The sequence below is a fragment of the Lycium barbarum genome, chromosome 11, assembly GCF_019175385.1.
Source record: "Lycium barbarum isolate Lr01 chromosome 11, ASM1917538v2, whole genome shotgun sequence".
In the NCBI taxonomy this organism is placed as follows: Eukaryota; Viridiplantae; Streptophyta; class Magnoliopsida; order Solanales; family Solanaceae; genus Lycium; species Lycium barbarum.
This window is the reverse complement of record NC_083347.1, coordinates 120,106,583-120,122,744: the sequence shown is the minus strand read 5'-3', so window position 1 is coordinate 120,122,744 and position 16,162 is coordinate 120,106,583. Positions and strand designations below refer to the sequence as shown.

At 36.8% G+C, this 16,162-nt stretch overlaps 1 protein-coding gene across 6 annotated transcripts; it reads left to right on the top strand.

The window, feature by feature from the left end:
- The first annotated feature begins 7,992 nt into the window (after positions 1 to 7,992).
- LOC132617782 (protein NUCLEAR FUSION DEFECTIVE 6, mitochondrial-like) lies at positions 7,993 to 14,055 on the top strand. Of its 6 annotated transcripts, none has more exons than XR_009573832.1 (4): positions 7,994 to 8,191; positions 9,706 to 9,830; positions 10,687 to 10,791; positions 13,783 to 14,055. XR_009573832.1 is itself a non-coding variant. In XM_060332854.1 (3 exons), the coding sequence occupies exons 1-3, from the start codon at positions 8,046 to 8,048 to the stop codon at positions 10,652 to 10,654; spliced, it is 300 nt and encodes a 99-aa protein (XP_060188837.1). In that variant the 5' UTR covers positions 7,993 to 8,045; the 3' UTR covers positions 10,655 to 10,669. The 6 variants fall into 6 exon arrangements, 4 of the variants coding, with proteins under 4 accessions (XP_060188837.1, XP_060188840.1, XP_060188839.1 ...); XR_009573833.1 differs by lacking the exon at positions 13,783 to 14,055 and adding an exon at positions 13,558 to 13,759; XM_060332854.1 differs by lacking the exons at positions 10,687 to 10,791; positions 13,783 to 14,055 and adding an exon at positions 10,626 to 10,669 and having other exon boundaries at positions 7,993 to 8,191.
- The last annotated feature ends 2,107 nt before the right edge of the window (positions 14,056 to 16,162 follow it).

Sequence of the window (16,162 nt, the reverse complement as noted above, 5' to 3'; positions counted from 1 at the left end):
CCATTATTGATCTGGACCGGAAAAAAAAATTGTGCAGGACTCCGCTTTCCTTCCGCGATGCGGACGGAAAGCGCAAAGTTCTGAGGCCTTCCGTTTTCCTTCCGGAAAGCCTGATTCTGGAGCTGATTTTGGATGAGAATTCAATGATCTAATCTTGCCCTTTCGGAGTGACATAAGGTCGGTAGCCTCCGAATAACTTATGGAATTCATATCGAGTCCAAAGAAGTAATCGATGATGATAAATAAAATAATACTTTAGGAATCATTAAAATAACAAGATATTAAGATTTGAAGTACAAAGCATGGGAATAGAGTGGATTTATTATTGAACGCTTGTGTTTATATTCTGATTGGATTCGTGCCAAAGAAAGCGGGGAAACGAACACCTTACATACCTTATCTGTCAAGCCACCACTTAAAGAGTTCCTTATGCCGAAGCTTGCCCTTCTGTCACACCCCAATCCTCATAGGGCATGATGGGCACCCGACCCTTACTTAGAGCTGAGCGAACCCGCTGGTTCTCGTTATACTCATAATCTCACAGGACTCTTAAGTCATGAAATGAAATGCATAATGGAAGCTTTTCAAAAACATTCTTTTCGTCTTTCTCGAATCAAATAAAATCTGTAATCATATGTGTCACGACCCAACTAGGGGCCGCGACGGGTACCCGGGGCTCACCACCGAGCACCGCTCGTTATATTACCCATCATGCTCATTTAAAGAACTTTTATCAATTTTATACTCAGCTCATGAGAAAATCATCTTTCATTTGAGGACATAAAATACTTTTATATACACAAGCCCTTAGGCTATCAAAATAATATATATATATATATATATATATACACAGTAGCAATCTCATGAGACCATCTAACCCACACTGCGCATCTACGAGCCTCTACTGGAGTGTTAAACATAAGGACGGGACAAGACCCCGTCATGCCCAAAAATATATGTATATAGCTATATACACAAAAGAATAATCATAAGCACCTCCAGAACAAAGGAGTGCTTTCAATCAGCTGACAGCTCCTACGAATCTGGATCAAGCTCACCTCCCTGTCTACTTGTGGGCATGAACACAGCATCCAAAGAAAACGGACGTCAGTACGAACATTGTACTGAGTATGAAAGGCATAAACAATAAAATAGAACAATGACATAAAGGAAATATCAATATCTGACTGTCAAGTATAAGATAATTAAGTCATGCTGTCTTACTCATACTCGTCATTATATCATGTATGCATAATGTATAAGCTGCTCGCCCATATAGGTACGGTGTAGTAATATATAAGCTGCCCGTCCATATCAGATCGGTGTGATAATCATAACATTAGCCTGCGTCCAGGCCTGCCGCGTCCGGGGTATCAACTCATGCCGCCCACTAGTGGTATCTGCCCATGCCATTTGGCCATGGTGTGTATAGCTGCCCGCCTTAACGGTGACTGCCCGGCCAAATAGGCGCGGTGTAATATCATCATCATCATAATATGCTCGTCATGATGTGCTTATAATAGTACATGCATAATAGCTCAAGAACAACTATACTTTATCGGGGTGACGTAAGGTCGTGATTCCTCGATCTCATTATGGAACACTCGTCAATAGTCTTGTGTAGCTAATTATAGGCATAGGCTTTTAGCTTTCCGAAATATAGGAACACATGAAGAGGAAAGAAAATCATGCTATAGGATTCATGTCATAGAAAGAAAGGACTAGCCTCACATACCTTTTACGTTTAACTATTCTATCGCTTGCTTGTTCTCCTTCAATACACACGTCTCTACCTTCAAGAGAATTCGCATTAACGTTAGTTAATCGGCTATAAGAACGTGTTACTATTTCTAGGGAAAATTGGGCATAATTTCCTTTGTTTCTACAACTTTTCCCATATTCTATATCAACTCCCAAACACTCACAACAACATTCACAATATTGCAATCAACAATCATCATTTATATACATTGACCACAATCCACCATTTCTCTTCAATTTCTCCACAATTATGATTATAGCTCACTATCGCGTTTTCTCATATATAATACCTATCCCATGTTCTAAATGTCATTTATAACGTTTTTACAATCATAATTCATCAATTATCATGACTCAATCCAAACCTTTACTCAACAATGTTACTATTCACACTTTCATGACTCATTTCCTATATCTTTCTACATGTTACACATTGGAAGATTCCCCGTACCTGTACTATGAATAGGACAATGAAGGTCATAGCGTATACGACATTTCTATGAGTTAGGAATAGTGTTTGGTAACCCCAAACGAGATTTCAAAACCATTCGAGATAAGGAAAGGAAGTTGTCAAGGAAAGCGAGCCATAAGTCGTATATCGAGTAGGAATAACAAGCAACGATTTTGTGATGGCATGATGGTGTCTTAGAGAAGTGTAATAACGCCCTTAGGGTTGATGTTGAGATGTTAAACAAGTGCCAAGAAGGTTCCATAAGGATCAAAGAGCAAACGAGACAACGAGAACGAAAACGGAACCACTGGGCATTATACGGTCCAACTTACGGACCGTATAATTTATACCAGCCGTATAATTGGCCGTATAATTGGCCAAGAAGGCCACCAGCTACTGGACCAAATGTACGCCAGTACATACGGTCCGTATAAATAGTACGGACCGTATGTTGGTCCGTATAATGGGTCTTGGGCAGCTTTTAAATTAAGTGTAAGGGGTCATTTTTCATTTCACCCATTTCATTTCCCACCTCTTCCAACTCAAGAAACCTCTAGAACCTTCTCTACTCTTCAACCACAAGAGAAATCCAAGGGAGACTAAGATCAACAATACATAATCCATGAAATAAAGTGTATGAAAACTAAGTAGGGTTCATCTTCCTCAAAGAAAATCAAAGGAGGTGAAGAAGGGTTTTGATGCTAAGGTAGAAACTCAACTCAAAGCTTGTTCAACCAACATAAAAGGTAAGTTTTATGATCATTTCATGTTGTTTAAGGTATTGGAAGGCTTAGATACTTGAAATATAGAAGAACATAGAAAGTGGGTCATTATTGAGTGAATAGTGACATAATTGAATGATAGTGGAATTGAATCATGTAAAGTTGAAGAGTTGTGAGTATGAATACGTTATAATGATGTGTGTATCATGAAACAAGCATTAAATGCGTGAAAACACAAAGACGAGCTATAAGTAGAAATATGGGGAAAATTGGAGGAAAATGGTAGATTTTGCTAAATATGCATAAATGATGATTGTTGATTGTGATATGGTGAGTAGTATTGTGAATGTTGGGATTTGGTATAGAACATGGGAAAAGTAGTATAAACAAAGGAAGTGCTGCCCAATTTTTCCTAGAATTAATGATGCGTTCTTGTAGTCAATTGGCTAATGTTAATTCGAATTCTCTCATGAAGGTAGCGACGTGATATCGAAGGAGAACAAGTGAGCGATATATTAGTTAAACGACCAAGGTATGTGAGGCTAGTCCTTTCCTTCTAATGGCATGAATCCTATAGCGTAAACTCCTTATCCTCTTCATGAGTTTTCATCTTCCGGAAAGTTAAGAGCCTACATTCATAAATGTCTATATAAGATAAGAGATACGATATGATGATGCTATATTGATAATGAGGTTATTTGTTGACTACACTCACCTTATGTACTAGTTCCTTCAAGGTGAGGTAGAATAATCATAATGGCTCCATAATGAAATCGGGGGATCACGACCTTACGTCACCCCGATAGAGTATAGCTGATCTTGAGTCTTGTGCATGTACTATGATAAATATATTATGATGAGGCATATAATATAATTATTCTATGATGAGCATGTCATGAGCATATTACACCGCGCCTAGTTGGTCGGGCAGTCACCGCCAAGGCGGGCAGCTATACGGATACACCATGACCTTTTGGCATGGGCAGACACCACTAGTGGGCGGCATGAGATAGTACCCCGGACGCGGGAGGCCTGGACGCGGGCTAATGTTATTGATTATCACACCGTTCCGACGTGGACGGGTAACTTGCATACTATGCATATATGACATGATGATGAGTATGAGTAAGACAACATGCATTACTTTCCATATGATTGTTATTCAGATCCAGATGTTTCACATTGATGTTCTCATTATATTATTGATGTCTTTCTTCATTGTTTATGCCTCTCATACTCAGTACAATATTCGTACTGACGTCCGTTTTCTTTGGACACTGTGTTCATGCCCACAGGTAGACAGGGAGGTGAGCTTGGCCCAGATCCTCAGTAGCTGTCAGCTGATAGAGAGCACTCCATTGTTCAGAGGTGCTTATGGTTGTTTTGTTGGTACATATGTGTATTTTTGGGCATGACGGAGTCTTGTTCCGTCTATGTATATAATATGTCAGTAGAGGCTCGTAGATACGCAGTGTGGGTTAGATGGTCTCACATGATGTTATTATGTATATATATTATTTTGATAGACGAAAGACAAATAAGTATAAAGCATTTATGTTTCTATAAAATATATACTTTCTTACACTCCCATGAATAAAATTTGCAAAAGAGCATTAAATGAGTAAGATGAGTAGTAGAGCGAGCGGTGCTCGGTAGCTAGCTCCGGGTACCCGTCACGGCCCCTAGTTGGGTCGTGACACTACACTCCAAGTGTTTCAGCTTTTCCATACCTCAAATAACATGTAAATACCATAAAACTTACCTTAGATGGTGTAGGAATAAGCCTTGAGTGGTATTACTCTTTTTGCACCAAAACCCTAGTTCACTTCTTTTGAAATTTCTTGGCTTGGATGGACTTTGATGAATTTCATACACTTGATTCGCTTGAATTCTTGATATTGATCTTTGATTTCCTTTGTTTTCTTGTGAATGAAGAGTGGAGAATATTCTAGAGGTTTCTAGAGAGAAGTGGTGTGGAAATGAAATGAATAAATGAACTTGGGTCTCATTTTTAATGACTTAAAATCTGGTCTGTCGGGCAATTCTACGCCAATTTTGACGGGCCGTCAAAATTTCCTGATTCAATCAGTTTTATCACTTTCTTAGGCATTAGAAACAGTTGAGACCAGTAGGCCTGGACCCCAAATAATACAGTCTTGATCAATTAAAGTCTGCCAGCATAGGAGAGGTATTTAGCCATCCAGCTTGTGATTTTTGTAGTAATCGTGTCAACCAATGGTTTGCACTGTTGGATAGTTAGTCTCTTGGTTGAAAGGGGCACTCCCAAGTATTTGAATGGAAGTTCTCCTTCCTCATACCCCAGTGTCTCCACAATGGCCTGTTTAGTTGCTATATCCACTCCTCCAAAATACACTTCACTTTTGTTCAAATTTGCTTTCAATCTAGAAGCTTTAGTAAATAAAGCAAACTTATCCTTCAATAACATCACAGATTGCAAGTCTCCTCTGGTAAACAAAAACAAGTCTCCTATGGTAAACAAAAGCAAGTCATCTGCAAAGCAAAGATGTGTAATTCCTAGCTTCTGGAACCTTGGATGGTAGTTAAAATCAGGGTCTCTGTGTAAGCCATTCAAACACCTATTTAAATACTTCATCAATAAAACAAAAATATATAGTGATATGGGATCTCCCTGTCGTAATCCCTTTTTTGTTTTCATTGTATTAGTCATTTCCCCATTCACCATAAATGTGTAATTGGCAGTTTCAATATAGTTCGTGATCCATAGTACTATTTTCCTTGGGAATCCCAAACCCTTCAGCATCTGTTCAATGAAGTGCCACTCCACCGAATCAGAGGCTTTCTGTAAATCCACTTTTATCATGCACCTAGGAGACAACTGTTTCCTAGTATACCCCTTGACAAGTTCATGGCTCAGTATGATGTTGTTTGAAATTAGCCTCCCTGGGATGAATGCAGACTGGTAGTGTCCCACAATACTATCAATGACCCCTTTTATTCTTTCAGAGATAACTTTGGAAATGATTTTTTATATTTCATTATCACTTTGGAAATGATTTTATATATTTCATTATCTCAGGATGGGATTTTTTAAGGACCAGTGTAACTAATGTGTTGTTAGCAGCTCTAAGTAGTTTGTTCTAGTGAAAGAATTCCAGAACTGTTTCATAGACATCATGTTGCACAATATGCCATGCTTTCTTGAAAAATAGCGCACTGAATCCATCAATACCTGGGGCTTTATTGTCCTTAATGCCAAACAGAGCTTGTTTTTATCTCTTCTCTTGTAATGTTGGTGCACATATCCTGTTGTTGTATGTTCAGTGTAGGCCCTTGTCCTGGGATATTTGGGTTCACATCCGGTATCTTGGTTGCAGCAGAACCTAGTAAATCCTTATAGAAATAGAGAATTTCAGTTTCAATCTCTGTATGCCTCTGTAGTATATTTCCTGCTAAGTCTTTGAGGAGTGAGATGGAATTTGAGCTTGCTCTAGCCTTCATACAGTTGAAAAAATACATATTATTGCCATCTCCTTCCTTTATCCAATGAGCTTTAGATTTTTGCCTTAATACCTTTTCCTGGATATTTAATTTTGTGAATTCACCCATAGCTATCTTCTCTTGTGCCATCAGTTCTGGGGTTGATAATGTTGTAATATGGTTTTGGATTGTTTCAAGCTTCTGTCTGAATTCCTCAATTCTACTATCAATGTTTCCCAATCTATCAGTTTTGAGCTTTTTCAGTGGTTCCTTACAGTATCAACTTGCACCATAGCCTATACATAGCAGTACCTTGGACTTGTTGTGCCAATTATACTCCACAACGTGCAAAAATTGTCTATCATAATATACTTAGTTATCGATACACCTCATAGGAGGTGTAAACATAATATTTTATAGTATAGAAATATAAGTATTTACTTTTAAACTATAAGGGTTTGTTTGATTTGAATACAACGTATGCTAGGGTTAGTTACGTTGGGATTAGTTATACTGAGATTAGTTATGTTGAATTCGTTATCATTGTATTATTTCTTATTGACCGTTTGATTTATTGTATTAAAAACAACACGTGTTTTGCCATAGATTTTGAAGTCGAAACTTGAAAAATTGAGTTTTTAAAGTTGTGTTTGGACATAGATTATACTCGGAAAGAATTGAAGTTTTGTGAGTGAAGGTGAAATTTCTTCCAAAACCTAGTCTGAGCCAGCTTTTGGAGCTTGAAATAATTTTGAAGATAAATTTTCATAATTTGATCCAAAATTTATGACCAAACGCTAGCTTAAGAAGAAATTATTTACTTACCAAATTAACTTTCACCTTATTTAGTAGAAAAAGGGTTTGAAGAATCTCAGAGCTATTTTTTTTTAATCATTTTCACTATTTTATATAGAAATAACTAATTCTGGTACTATTATTCCACCATACGGCAAGGATTACTTATCCGATACTATTCTAACCCTGATATAATCATTATTGAATTTTCCCAAGATTATTTATGTTTGTCCGGCATACAAAAATCCTTTTAGGGTGCATCTGACTTGTGAACCCAAAAGGGTAAAACCCCAACAAAGCCTTTTGCCTCTTACAATTATGGCCACTTTTGCCGCTAGTACAAAATAGAGACAAATCATGCAAACTTCTTTCACTTCTCTGAACCTATAAATAAAACCCCAACAAAGCATGTATTTGTCTCTCCTTATTACAATTATGGTCACTTTTGCCGCCAGTACAAAACAGGGGATAAGCCGTGCAACTTCTTTCACTTCTCTGAACCGATAAATAAAACCCCAACAAAGCATCTAGGGCCGTTTGGCTTAGGTTAAAAAAAAAAAAAAAACTTATAAGCTGAAAACAGCTTATAAGTCCAAAAATAAGTTGGACTATCCAACTTATTTTTTTGAGACTTATTTTAAGCATAAAATGACTTATAAGCTGGCAGCCAAACACTTAAAAAAGCTGAAGCAACTTATAAGCTAAGCGAAACGGGCTCCGATTTGTCTCTCCTTATTACAATTATGGCCACTTTTACCGCCAGTTCAAAATAGGGACAAACCGTGCAACTTCTTTCACTTCTCTGAACCTAAATAAAACCCCCGCAAAGCCACATTTTGTCTCTCCGTATTACAATAATGGCCACTTTCGCCGCCAGGTCCGTCCTCCGCTCAGCCGCCACTTCCGGCCGAGCCGCCGCCGCCAGAATTTCCACCGGCGCGAAGCCAAAAAGCTCTCCGTTTCGTATTCCAACTCAAAAACCTCTCAATTCTCGCATTTTCAGGTCACACTCACAATTTTATTTTTATTTTTTTTATAATTTCAAAAAAATAAATTATTCTCGCTCTAATTGTTTTACTACTGGAATAAATTTGTACGAGTAGTGCAGAATGTATGTGGATGAATTTTACAATTAACAACAACAACATGACCAGTGTATTCCCACAAGCAGTGGCGGAGCCAGGATTTTCAACGAGGGGTTTCAAAATATGAAAAAGTAAAAGCACGAAAAAGCCAAAGGGGGTTCAACGTCTACTATATATACATAAAAAATATTTTTAACCATGTATAAATAGTTTAATTTTTTTGCTGAAGATCCGAACCCCTTTGGCCCTTTCTCCCTCCGCGCCTACTCACAAGTGGGGTCTGGGAAGGGTAAGATGTATGCAGACCTTACCCCTACCTTTATGGGATAGAGAGTCCGTTTCCGATAGACCCTCGGCTCAAAAGAAGTAATTAAAGTAATAAAATAAAAATAACGATAGCAAAAGGCAAGATAAACGGAACAAATGAAGCAAAAGCAATAGTAGTAGTAAGAAATGAAGAATATGATACTACAAGAATACTAAGTAATACTACTAATGTTTGGTATGATGGAAAATGTTTTCTCGAAAAATAAGTGATTGTCTTACTCATTTCCTTGTGTTTTGGTAAGCAAGTTGGAAAGTGTCCTTTTAAGAGCATTTGCATATATTCAAAGCAAAACACTATGAGATATTTGAATTTGGAGTGCAACTTTTGGTGGCGCGGGGAACGCGGAGTGGGAAGGGGTAGGCTCGCTGGAGGTGTTGGTGGGGAGGGCAGTCTGGAGTAGGGGGTAGCTGTTTGGGGGGGGGGGAGAGGGGGGTATGCTGGGGGAGTAGGTGGTTGGGTAGAGGGGGGTATACTTGGGGGGGTAGGTGGGGTAGTGGGTTGGGGTAGAGGGGGGTATGCTGGGGAGAGTAGGGGGTAGGTGGGGGCTTATCTGGGGTGTGGGTGGATAGATAGTGCGGGGATGGGTTGGGGATGTGCTGGTTTTATTGATCCGGAAAATATTTTCTCTCAATTTTTAAGGAAAACATTTTCCAAGATGTTTAGTGCAACCAAACAAGGGAAAATTGGAAAACATTTTCTGTCATACCAAACACACCCTAATTGTTTTAGTATTTGTTACTATTGGAATAAATTGGTATGTGTAGAGCAGAATGGATGTGGATGATTTCTGTGGTTGATTGATAGATATATGGTCACTACTTGTTTTAGTATTTTTTGCTTATAGATTTGACAATGTATTTTGAAGGTTGCCTGTGGAAATGAGTTGTGTCAGAGTGGAAACGATGTTTCCTTATCATACTGCTACTGACAAATTTAATGTTTTAAGAAGTTTTTAAATTATTCTTACCAAATTGTTTACTACTGAAATAAATGTGTACGAGTAGAGAAGTATGAATGTGGAGGATTTGCGTAGTTGATTGATAGAATTATGTTTACTGATTGTTTTAGTATTTGGTACTTATAGATTTGATATTGTATTTAAAGGTCGCCAGTAGAAATGAGTTGTGTTAGAGTGGAATCGATGTTTCCATTTCACACTGCAACTGCCTCAGCATTGCTTACTTCAATGCTCTCTGCTACTCCTCGGAGCTATGGTTGGACGCTTGAAGGTATATTTACTTCGTATTCAGCTCTATATATGGATCCGCATATGTAACGATTTGTTGGCCACAGATTTTATGCGTGAATCGTGCATCGATCACTGTTTTATTTTCCTAATTGAATCTGAATGCTTTTTGTTTGGTTGTTGACAAATGTATGGAGAGTTCTGTGGCAGCAAATTATGTTTTTTCATGTTTCTGAGAGATTGTGCGATGCACATTTTTTCTAGTTCGGATTTTCCATTGAGCTGATATTTTAGCTTAGCCTTTTTGCCTTTGTCCTTTGAGTCAACTGGTAAATGCATTAAGTTGATTGCTTGAGAGTTGATATAGTCATTAATCATAGTGCAGTGCTTTTGCATTACTCTGAGCTTTGAGCTTCAGGTTGTTGAACCCAAATCGAACTCCTAAAAAGGGGAAAAGGAAATATATGAAGAAAAGGTTGAGGATGAAAAGATATATTTGTAAAATTGAGATGTGCTGGAAACAAAAAAAAAATAATAAAAAAAAAATATGTGTAGTGTTATAGAATTCACAGGATTATGTGCTAATGAACCCAATACTCTAGGAATCAATTATGTTGCTTTTCCATATTGTGTTATTCAAGAAGGACATTATTCCTAGATGAAAAGTAAGATCCTGTTTTGATTCTATAGAATTCACGGGATTATGTGCTAATGAACCCAATACTCTAGGAATCAATCATGTTGCTTTTCCATAATGTGTTATTCAAGAAGGACATTATTCCTAGATGAAAAGTAAGATCCTGTTTTGATTCTAACTTCTGCAATTTTGATGCTCCAGTCTATCGGTACTTCCTCTTTCTGCAGTAAAAGTAAAAGACACATATTCTTGAGTATTGTAGGGCAAGAGAGGACTAGATGAACATCATGAAATGGAGTTCAGGATATACAAATATCTTTACTCTGCCAATTCAAGTAATTGATAAAAGCTCTCCTTCTTAGGTCTGGTGAGGAGCCTTTCTCCCAAGATGTAACTAATAAAAGAATGATTTTTGACAAATTTGTATAGATTTTGGCAAAGGAAAAAACGATTGCATGTGGAAAGGATCATCATAATTTATACCACCTCTCTTTTTCTTTCTTCATTGTCAATATACAACTTAACTGTCGCTTGAGTTTCACATACGTAGCTAAACTTGTTGATGTGATATTTGGTATTAAATTAATGTCCGTTCAACTTCCACATCATATGAGTAATGCTAACACATAATACATTCTTCAGACTCGAGTTAGGCGACAATGTTTCTTGATTCATGATTTTCTTAGGAGTACGTTAGAGTTGGATTTTTTTTGTTTTTTGAGACTGTTGTATTGTATGCTTGTTTCCATTTATTCTTTTTGGCCCTCCAAAGTCCAATCTACAAAGAAAACTTTATATGGTCATGATTCTAGTATATTAACTCCCAAATGGAAACTTTTAATTGCTTGACTTCAATTTCTAAAGGAATTACTCCCTGCGTCTCAATTTATGTGATGGTGTTTGACTTAGCACGGAGTTTAAGAAAGAAAGACTTTTGAAATTTATGGTCTAAAGTAAGCCATAGATATTGGTGTGGCTGTAAATAATCTCTTTATGGGTAAATTGAGCATTTTAAAGTTAAATTGTTACTAAATCTAGAAAGGTGTCATGCTGTTTTGGACTGACTAAAAAGTAAAGAATGTCACATAAAATTGGGACAGAGGGAGTAAATACTACTCTCCTTTGAATATCATTGTATTATGTCATGATGCTGACATTTGAAATGAGCATTTGATGTTATTTGCTGTGGTCGTCTGTTGTAGATTGAAATTATCAGATTTTGTGAATCATGCTGCTGTATTTGATTGTTGATGATTTAATTCTATTAATAAGCCTCAAGAAAATTGAGTCAGATTGACTGTTGGACCTAAAGTTGTTTAGCATACGTATGTTGTGTTTCTAGTTGTAGTTGTGAAGATGCAAGCTTAATTCTAATATTTGGCATTTAATCAGATTGCAATGATGATGCATGATGAGTGTCAGAGAGTACAAGCAAAGTGAAATATCCATGCGATGTAAGAACATGAGAAGTAGATAGTGAGAACATGAGATGCTTTCCTTTTTCTAAACTTTGGCTTCTTTTGTAGTTTATTACCGATGTTGAAACTCTTTTCAAGAAAAGCTTGAATATGTCTTGAAAGCATTTTTAATACTAGTGCTTAATCTATTGGCTTTGGATGATGTTAGAAAAAAACAAGTTATTTAGCATCTACCAGATTTTAAGTTACTTGGGACTCTGCTGTTCTTGAAAGTATCTAATGTCTTCCTTGTACTGTTTGTTTATGCCAAGGTGCTTTTGGAAAATTCTGAGTATACCCCCCTAGTGTTTCATGAGCGTCTATGAACAATTAGTAGCATTCATATTTTGAAATATCATAGATTAGTCTTAGACTAGCCTTACGAACATGATGAAGAAAATATGTTTGCTAGGCTAGATCTTTGATATGCTAACTACGGTCTTAGGCTTTGTGAGTTACAGGCTAAAATTTCGGTTTTCTACATTATCACTTCTAGGAACAGTACAAAATCTGAATCTAACTATTGAAAAGGAAAGTGGAATTAGTAGGTTTAACTTGTATTTATACCTAACTATGTAAATACCTGTGTTCTAGTACTCATGAGCTACTGAATTGTTACACTTTAGTTACTTGTAACCAGATAAAACTCTTAGTATATTGAACTTGAATACATGGTTAAGTGACATTAACTGATTAGATGGTCCCCAGAATCATAAAGTTTTCCTATATCCATTGTAACCTTTTTTAGTGAGGGTGGGAGGGGTTGCGATTTAATTTGGTATTGTCTTGAAATTGTGTTCTTGTTCTCTTATATGACTTCGACCTGTCGAAGTTATAATGAAAAGTTTGAAGTAATAATTGAACTGCTAGTATATCTGATAGCAATGACCATCCAAATAGGGCAAGTAAACTTAAGATTTTTCAACCTGTTGAAATAGGAAGAACTTCACCTTTAATAACTTGCGGTTTCATTTCATTTAACATGAAACGCATTAGTTCTTAACCAAACTATCTTTACATTTTCAAAAAGTGTGGAGTTTTTTGATGATGCGCCTGTGCTGATTTGCAGTAATTGTCTGATAATTAGATTCGTTAGCAAGTACTGTTTGTTGCAGGTTTGTGATGTGGCTGTCATTATTTGCCTATCAGATAAAAACTTAAATAGGCCTTGAGATAATTGAATCTGCTTAGCATATAATCTTTTCTTTCTCAATGTAGTTCATCTAATTTAATAATGTTTAGGGTTATTCTAATACTTGGTATTCAATCAGATTGCAATGATGATTTATGATGTCGGAGGGTTCAACCGAAGTATTATGTCCATGCAGTCTAAGAGAATGTCTGTATGAGCTCTGAAGAAGAAATATTTGCTTTCTTCTGTGACTGTCAATTTGATTTCCGTTCTAATCTTCCCATTTGTGAAACTGGGATTTTATCCCCTTTCAGTGAATTTAGCTTATTCTGAAGCATTTATTTAGTAGTATTTACTCGTCGAATTCTTCTGATGTTCATTGTATTTATAGATTATGTGAGAGCAAATATAGGTAAACAACATGGCTCGAATGCATCAACTTTGTCAAGAATTATCCTCAAGAACTTACTTGCGTGATATTTCGGGTTAATTTTGAACATCTTTTTTTAATATAGTAGTTTGACAATGATTTTTCCTTGTTTAGGGCTGTGATTACATGCTCATTGGCTTCCTTTCGGCTTCAAGATTTTGTTAACTATTTCCAGTTTTGGAAACTATGAACTTCAATAAGACTTCGTTGAACAAAGCGTTTATTATCTTGTTGATGCCTTTTGCTTCTCCCTTTTAGCCAACTTCGAATACTTGTTTTTATGAGTAATTTGTGTATTTTCTGTTGCCTCCCATAAGAGTTTCTTTTCTTGCATTGTAGATGGATGATTGTTATGCGGTGCATGTCCTCATAGTTCAATGGATATCGATGGACAATGTAACATTAGAACCCCAGACATCATCTTCATATTTTGAATTTTGGAGCTAAAACTTTTTTGTATTCTTTGCCATTATAGAGTAGGATTACATCCTCTTGGAAATTGGAATTAGCTTTATTCGTGCAGAAATCTGTTTCCGAGCTATCTGTAGATTGAAAGTACTAGTTTTCATAATTCCTTACATCTTGAATGAAAGCAATCAAGTTTTAGTCAAACAGTCTAATAAAGCATTTGTGTTGTGGAATTACAAAGTATCCATTTATCCGTGGTGATGCAATGAAAATTTTCCAATTCAGATGCTTTATATCACAATTTCATTAGCATATGTAGAGTAAGAGTTATCTCCTGCCCCTATTTGGTTTTAATAGTGTATCTATTAATGAGAATGAGCATTTATCATATAGGAAGCAAAGTTTGTTTGTACAATCGATCGATCTAGGCTATAACTCGGGAGTTTTCTCGAGGTTGGTTTCGCAAAATGGGGCGATCTAGCCTATTGAGTGCTCTACCTCGACTTCTGCTTACGGGGAAAAAGTTTATTTGTACAATTGACCTAGGCCCAGTACTTGGAGCTTTCTAGGGGTTGGTTTGCGAAATGGGGTGATTTAGCTTTATTGAGTGCTCGACGCCAAGTCTTTCTGAAAGTGCCAAAAGAAGTTTGTTTGTACAATCGATCTAGGCCAGTAATCAAGAGTTTTCTAGAGGTTGATTTGCGAAATTGGGTGATCTAGCTTGCTTTTACCTTGAGTTCTCTACTTGGAGTTTCCTAGAGGTTGGTAAGGCAAAATAGGGCAATCTAGATCTATTGAGTGCTCTACCGCGAGTCCTTTTGATGAAGGGGAAAACCCTAAATTAAGCCAAAGCTAGTGACAAAGACCAACCCCATTTTTTTTTTTAACCAGAACGATAGTCCTAGCTCGTGATAAAATTAGTCAATCTTCAAAGTGCATTTGAACTCCTTATGAAAATGGATTAATAGGATGATAAGCCATGCTTCTGGTTGAAGCTGTAATTATTAATGCTTTTTCTCGGTGAATAACATTGCCCTTATTTATTTTCAGGGAGATTTCACGAATAGGGGTTTCACTTGTGGAAATTGAAATTTCAGAACAGCGAATATTTTTCATAGACGGGCGCTATCTCTACTTATTTGTCTATACCTTAGGCCTACCTAACAATACAATGCATATGCAATTTTTTCTTCGATTTGTCTCAACGTGTTCATTTCTAGTCAATGCTTCGTGCATATATCTTTCTTGATATCATGCTTCAAATTTTTTTCTCTCTCGTGCCGGGAGTCTATCAAAAACAGCCTCCCTACTCCACAAAGGTAGAGGTAAGGTCTGCGTATATCCTATCCTCCCTAGACCTCACTTGTGGAATTACACAGGGTATGTTGTTGTTGTTGCTGCTTCGTGCATATATCTATTAACTTCAGTTCATCCTTCTTAAGTCCCCTCCATAAATACCCCACTGCATCTTTCTCTACTCTCATGTAGCTTGACCCTCAGAATAATAGATTAACATAAATTAATAATTGTATCTCAATCCCGAACAAGTTGGGATCGACAATATATCTCTTTGTTAACCATGTTTCTCTATTAGAGTAATTTCTTTTTCCCGAATACATAAATCGAGTGGAAAATATGAATTCAGTTATACTCAAAACATCCGTTCCAAAATTCGCCTCTATACCCCAAATCAGTAGCTCGTTGTTTGTGCTTTCCTCTCGTTATCACCACTTTCATCAATGAGACGTTTAAAGTTAAATTATTTTCAAATATAAAAATACGCTCTTTGTTTTTCAGAACAGACTAATAAAGAAATAGTATCACATAAAATGAATGCCAGGATATAACAGTAAAAATTTATTCTGAACACTGTTTGTCTGGTGTTGTAGTACATAGTACTAGCCGCTAAAGAAGATTGGAGTTCACATGGTTTTACATGGGTCTCCTTGTCGCCCACAATGACAATGCCCTTGGTCTTTGGGCACCAGAATTCATTGGGAAACAAGTACTGAGTAAATAACACCACAAGAATGGGAAATGTTACTAAACCTTAGTTTCCGACCATAAATCGCACTCTTCAGGTACATTTAATATGAAGAAAAATATTTTGGTCAAAATTTTTAGAAAACATGTTCTCTAGAAAAATAAATTTTAAAAAAAATGAGAAAAATGACTTTCGTAGTGAAATTAGGGAAAATAAATTTTACAAGATGCATTCCACACTGACTGTGTTCTCGTGACCCTTTAATACACCTCATCTTCACCTCCACTCCTGTTGCCCCTATCTCCACCACTCCACACTCGTATGCCT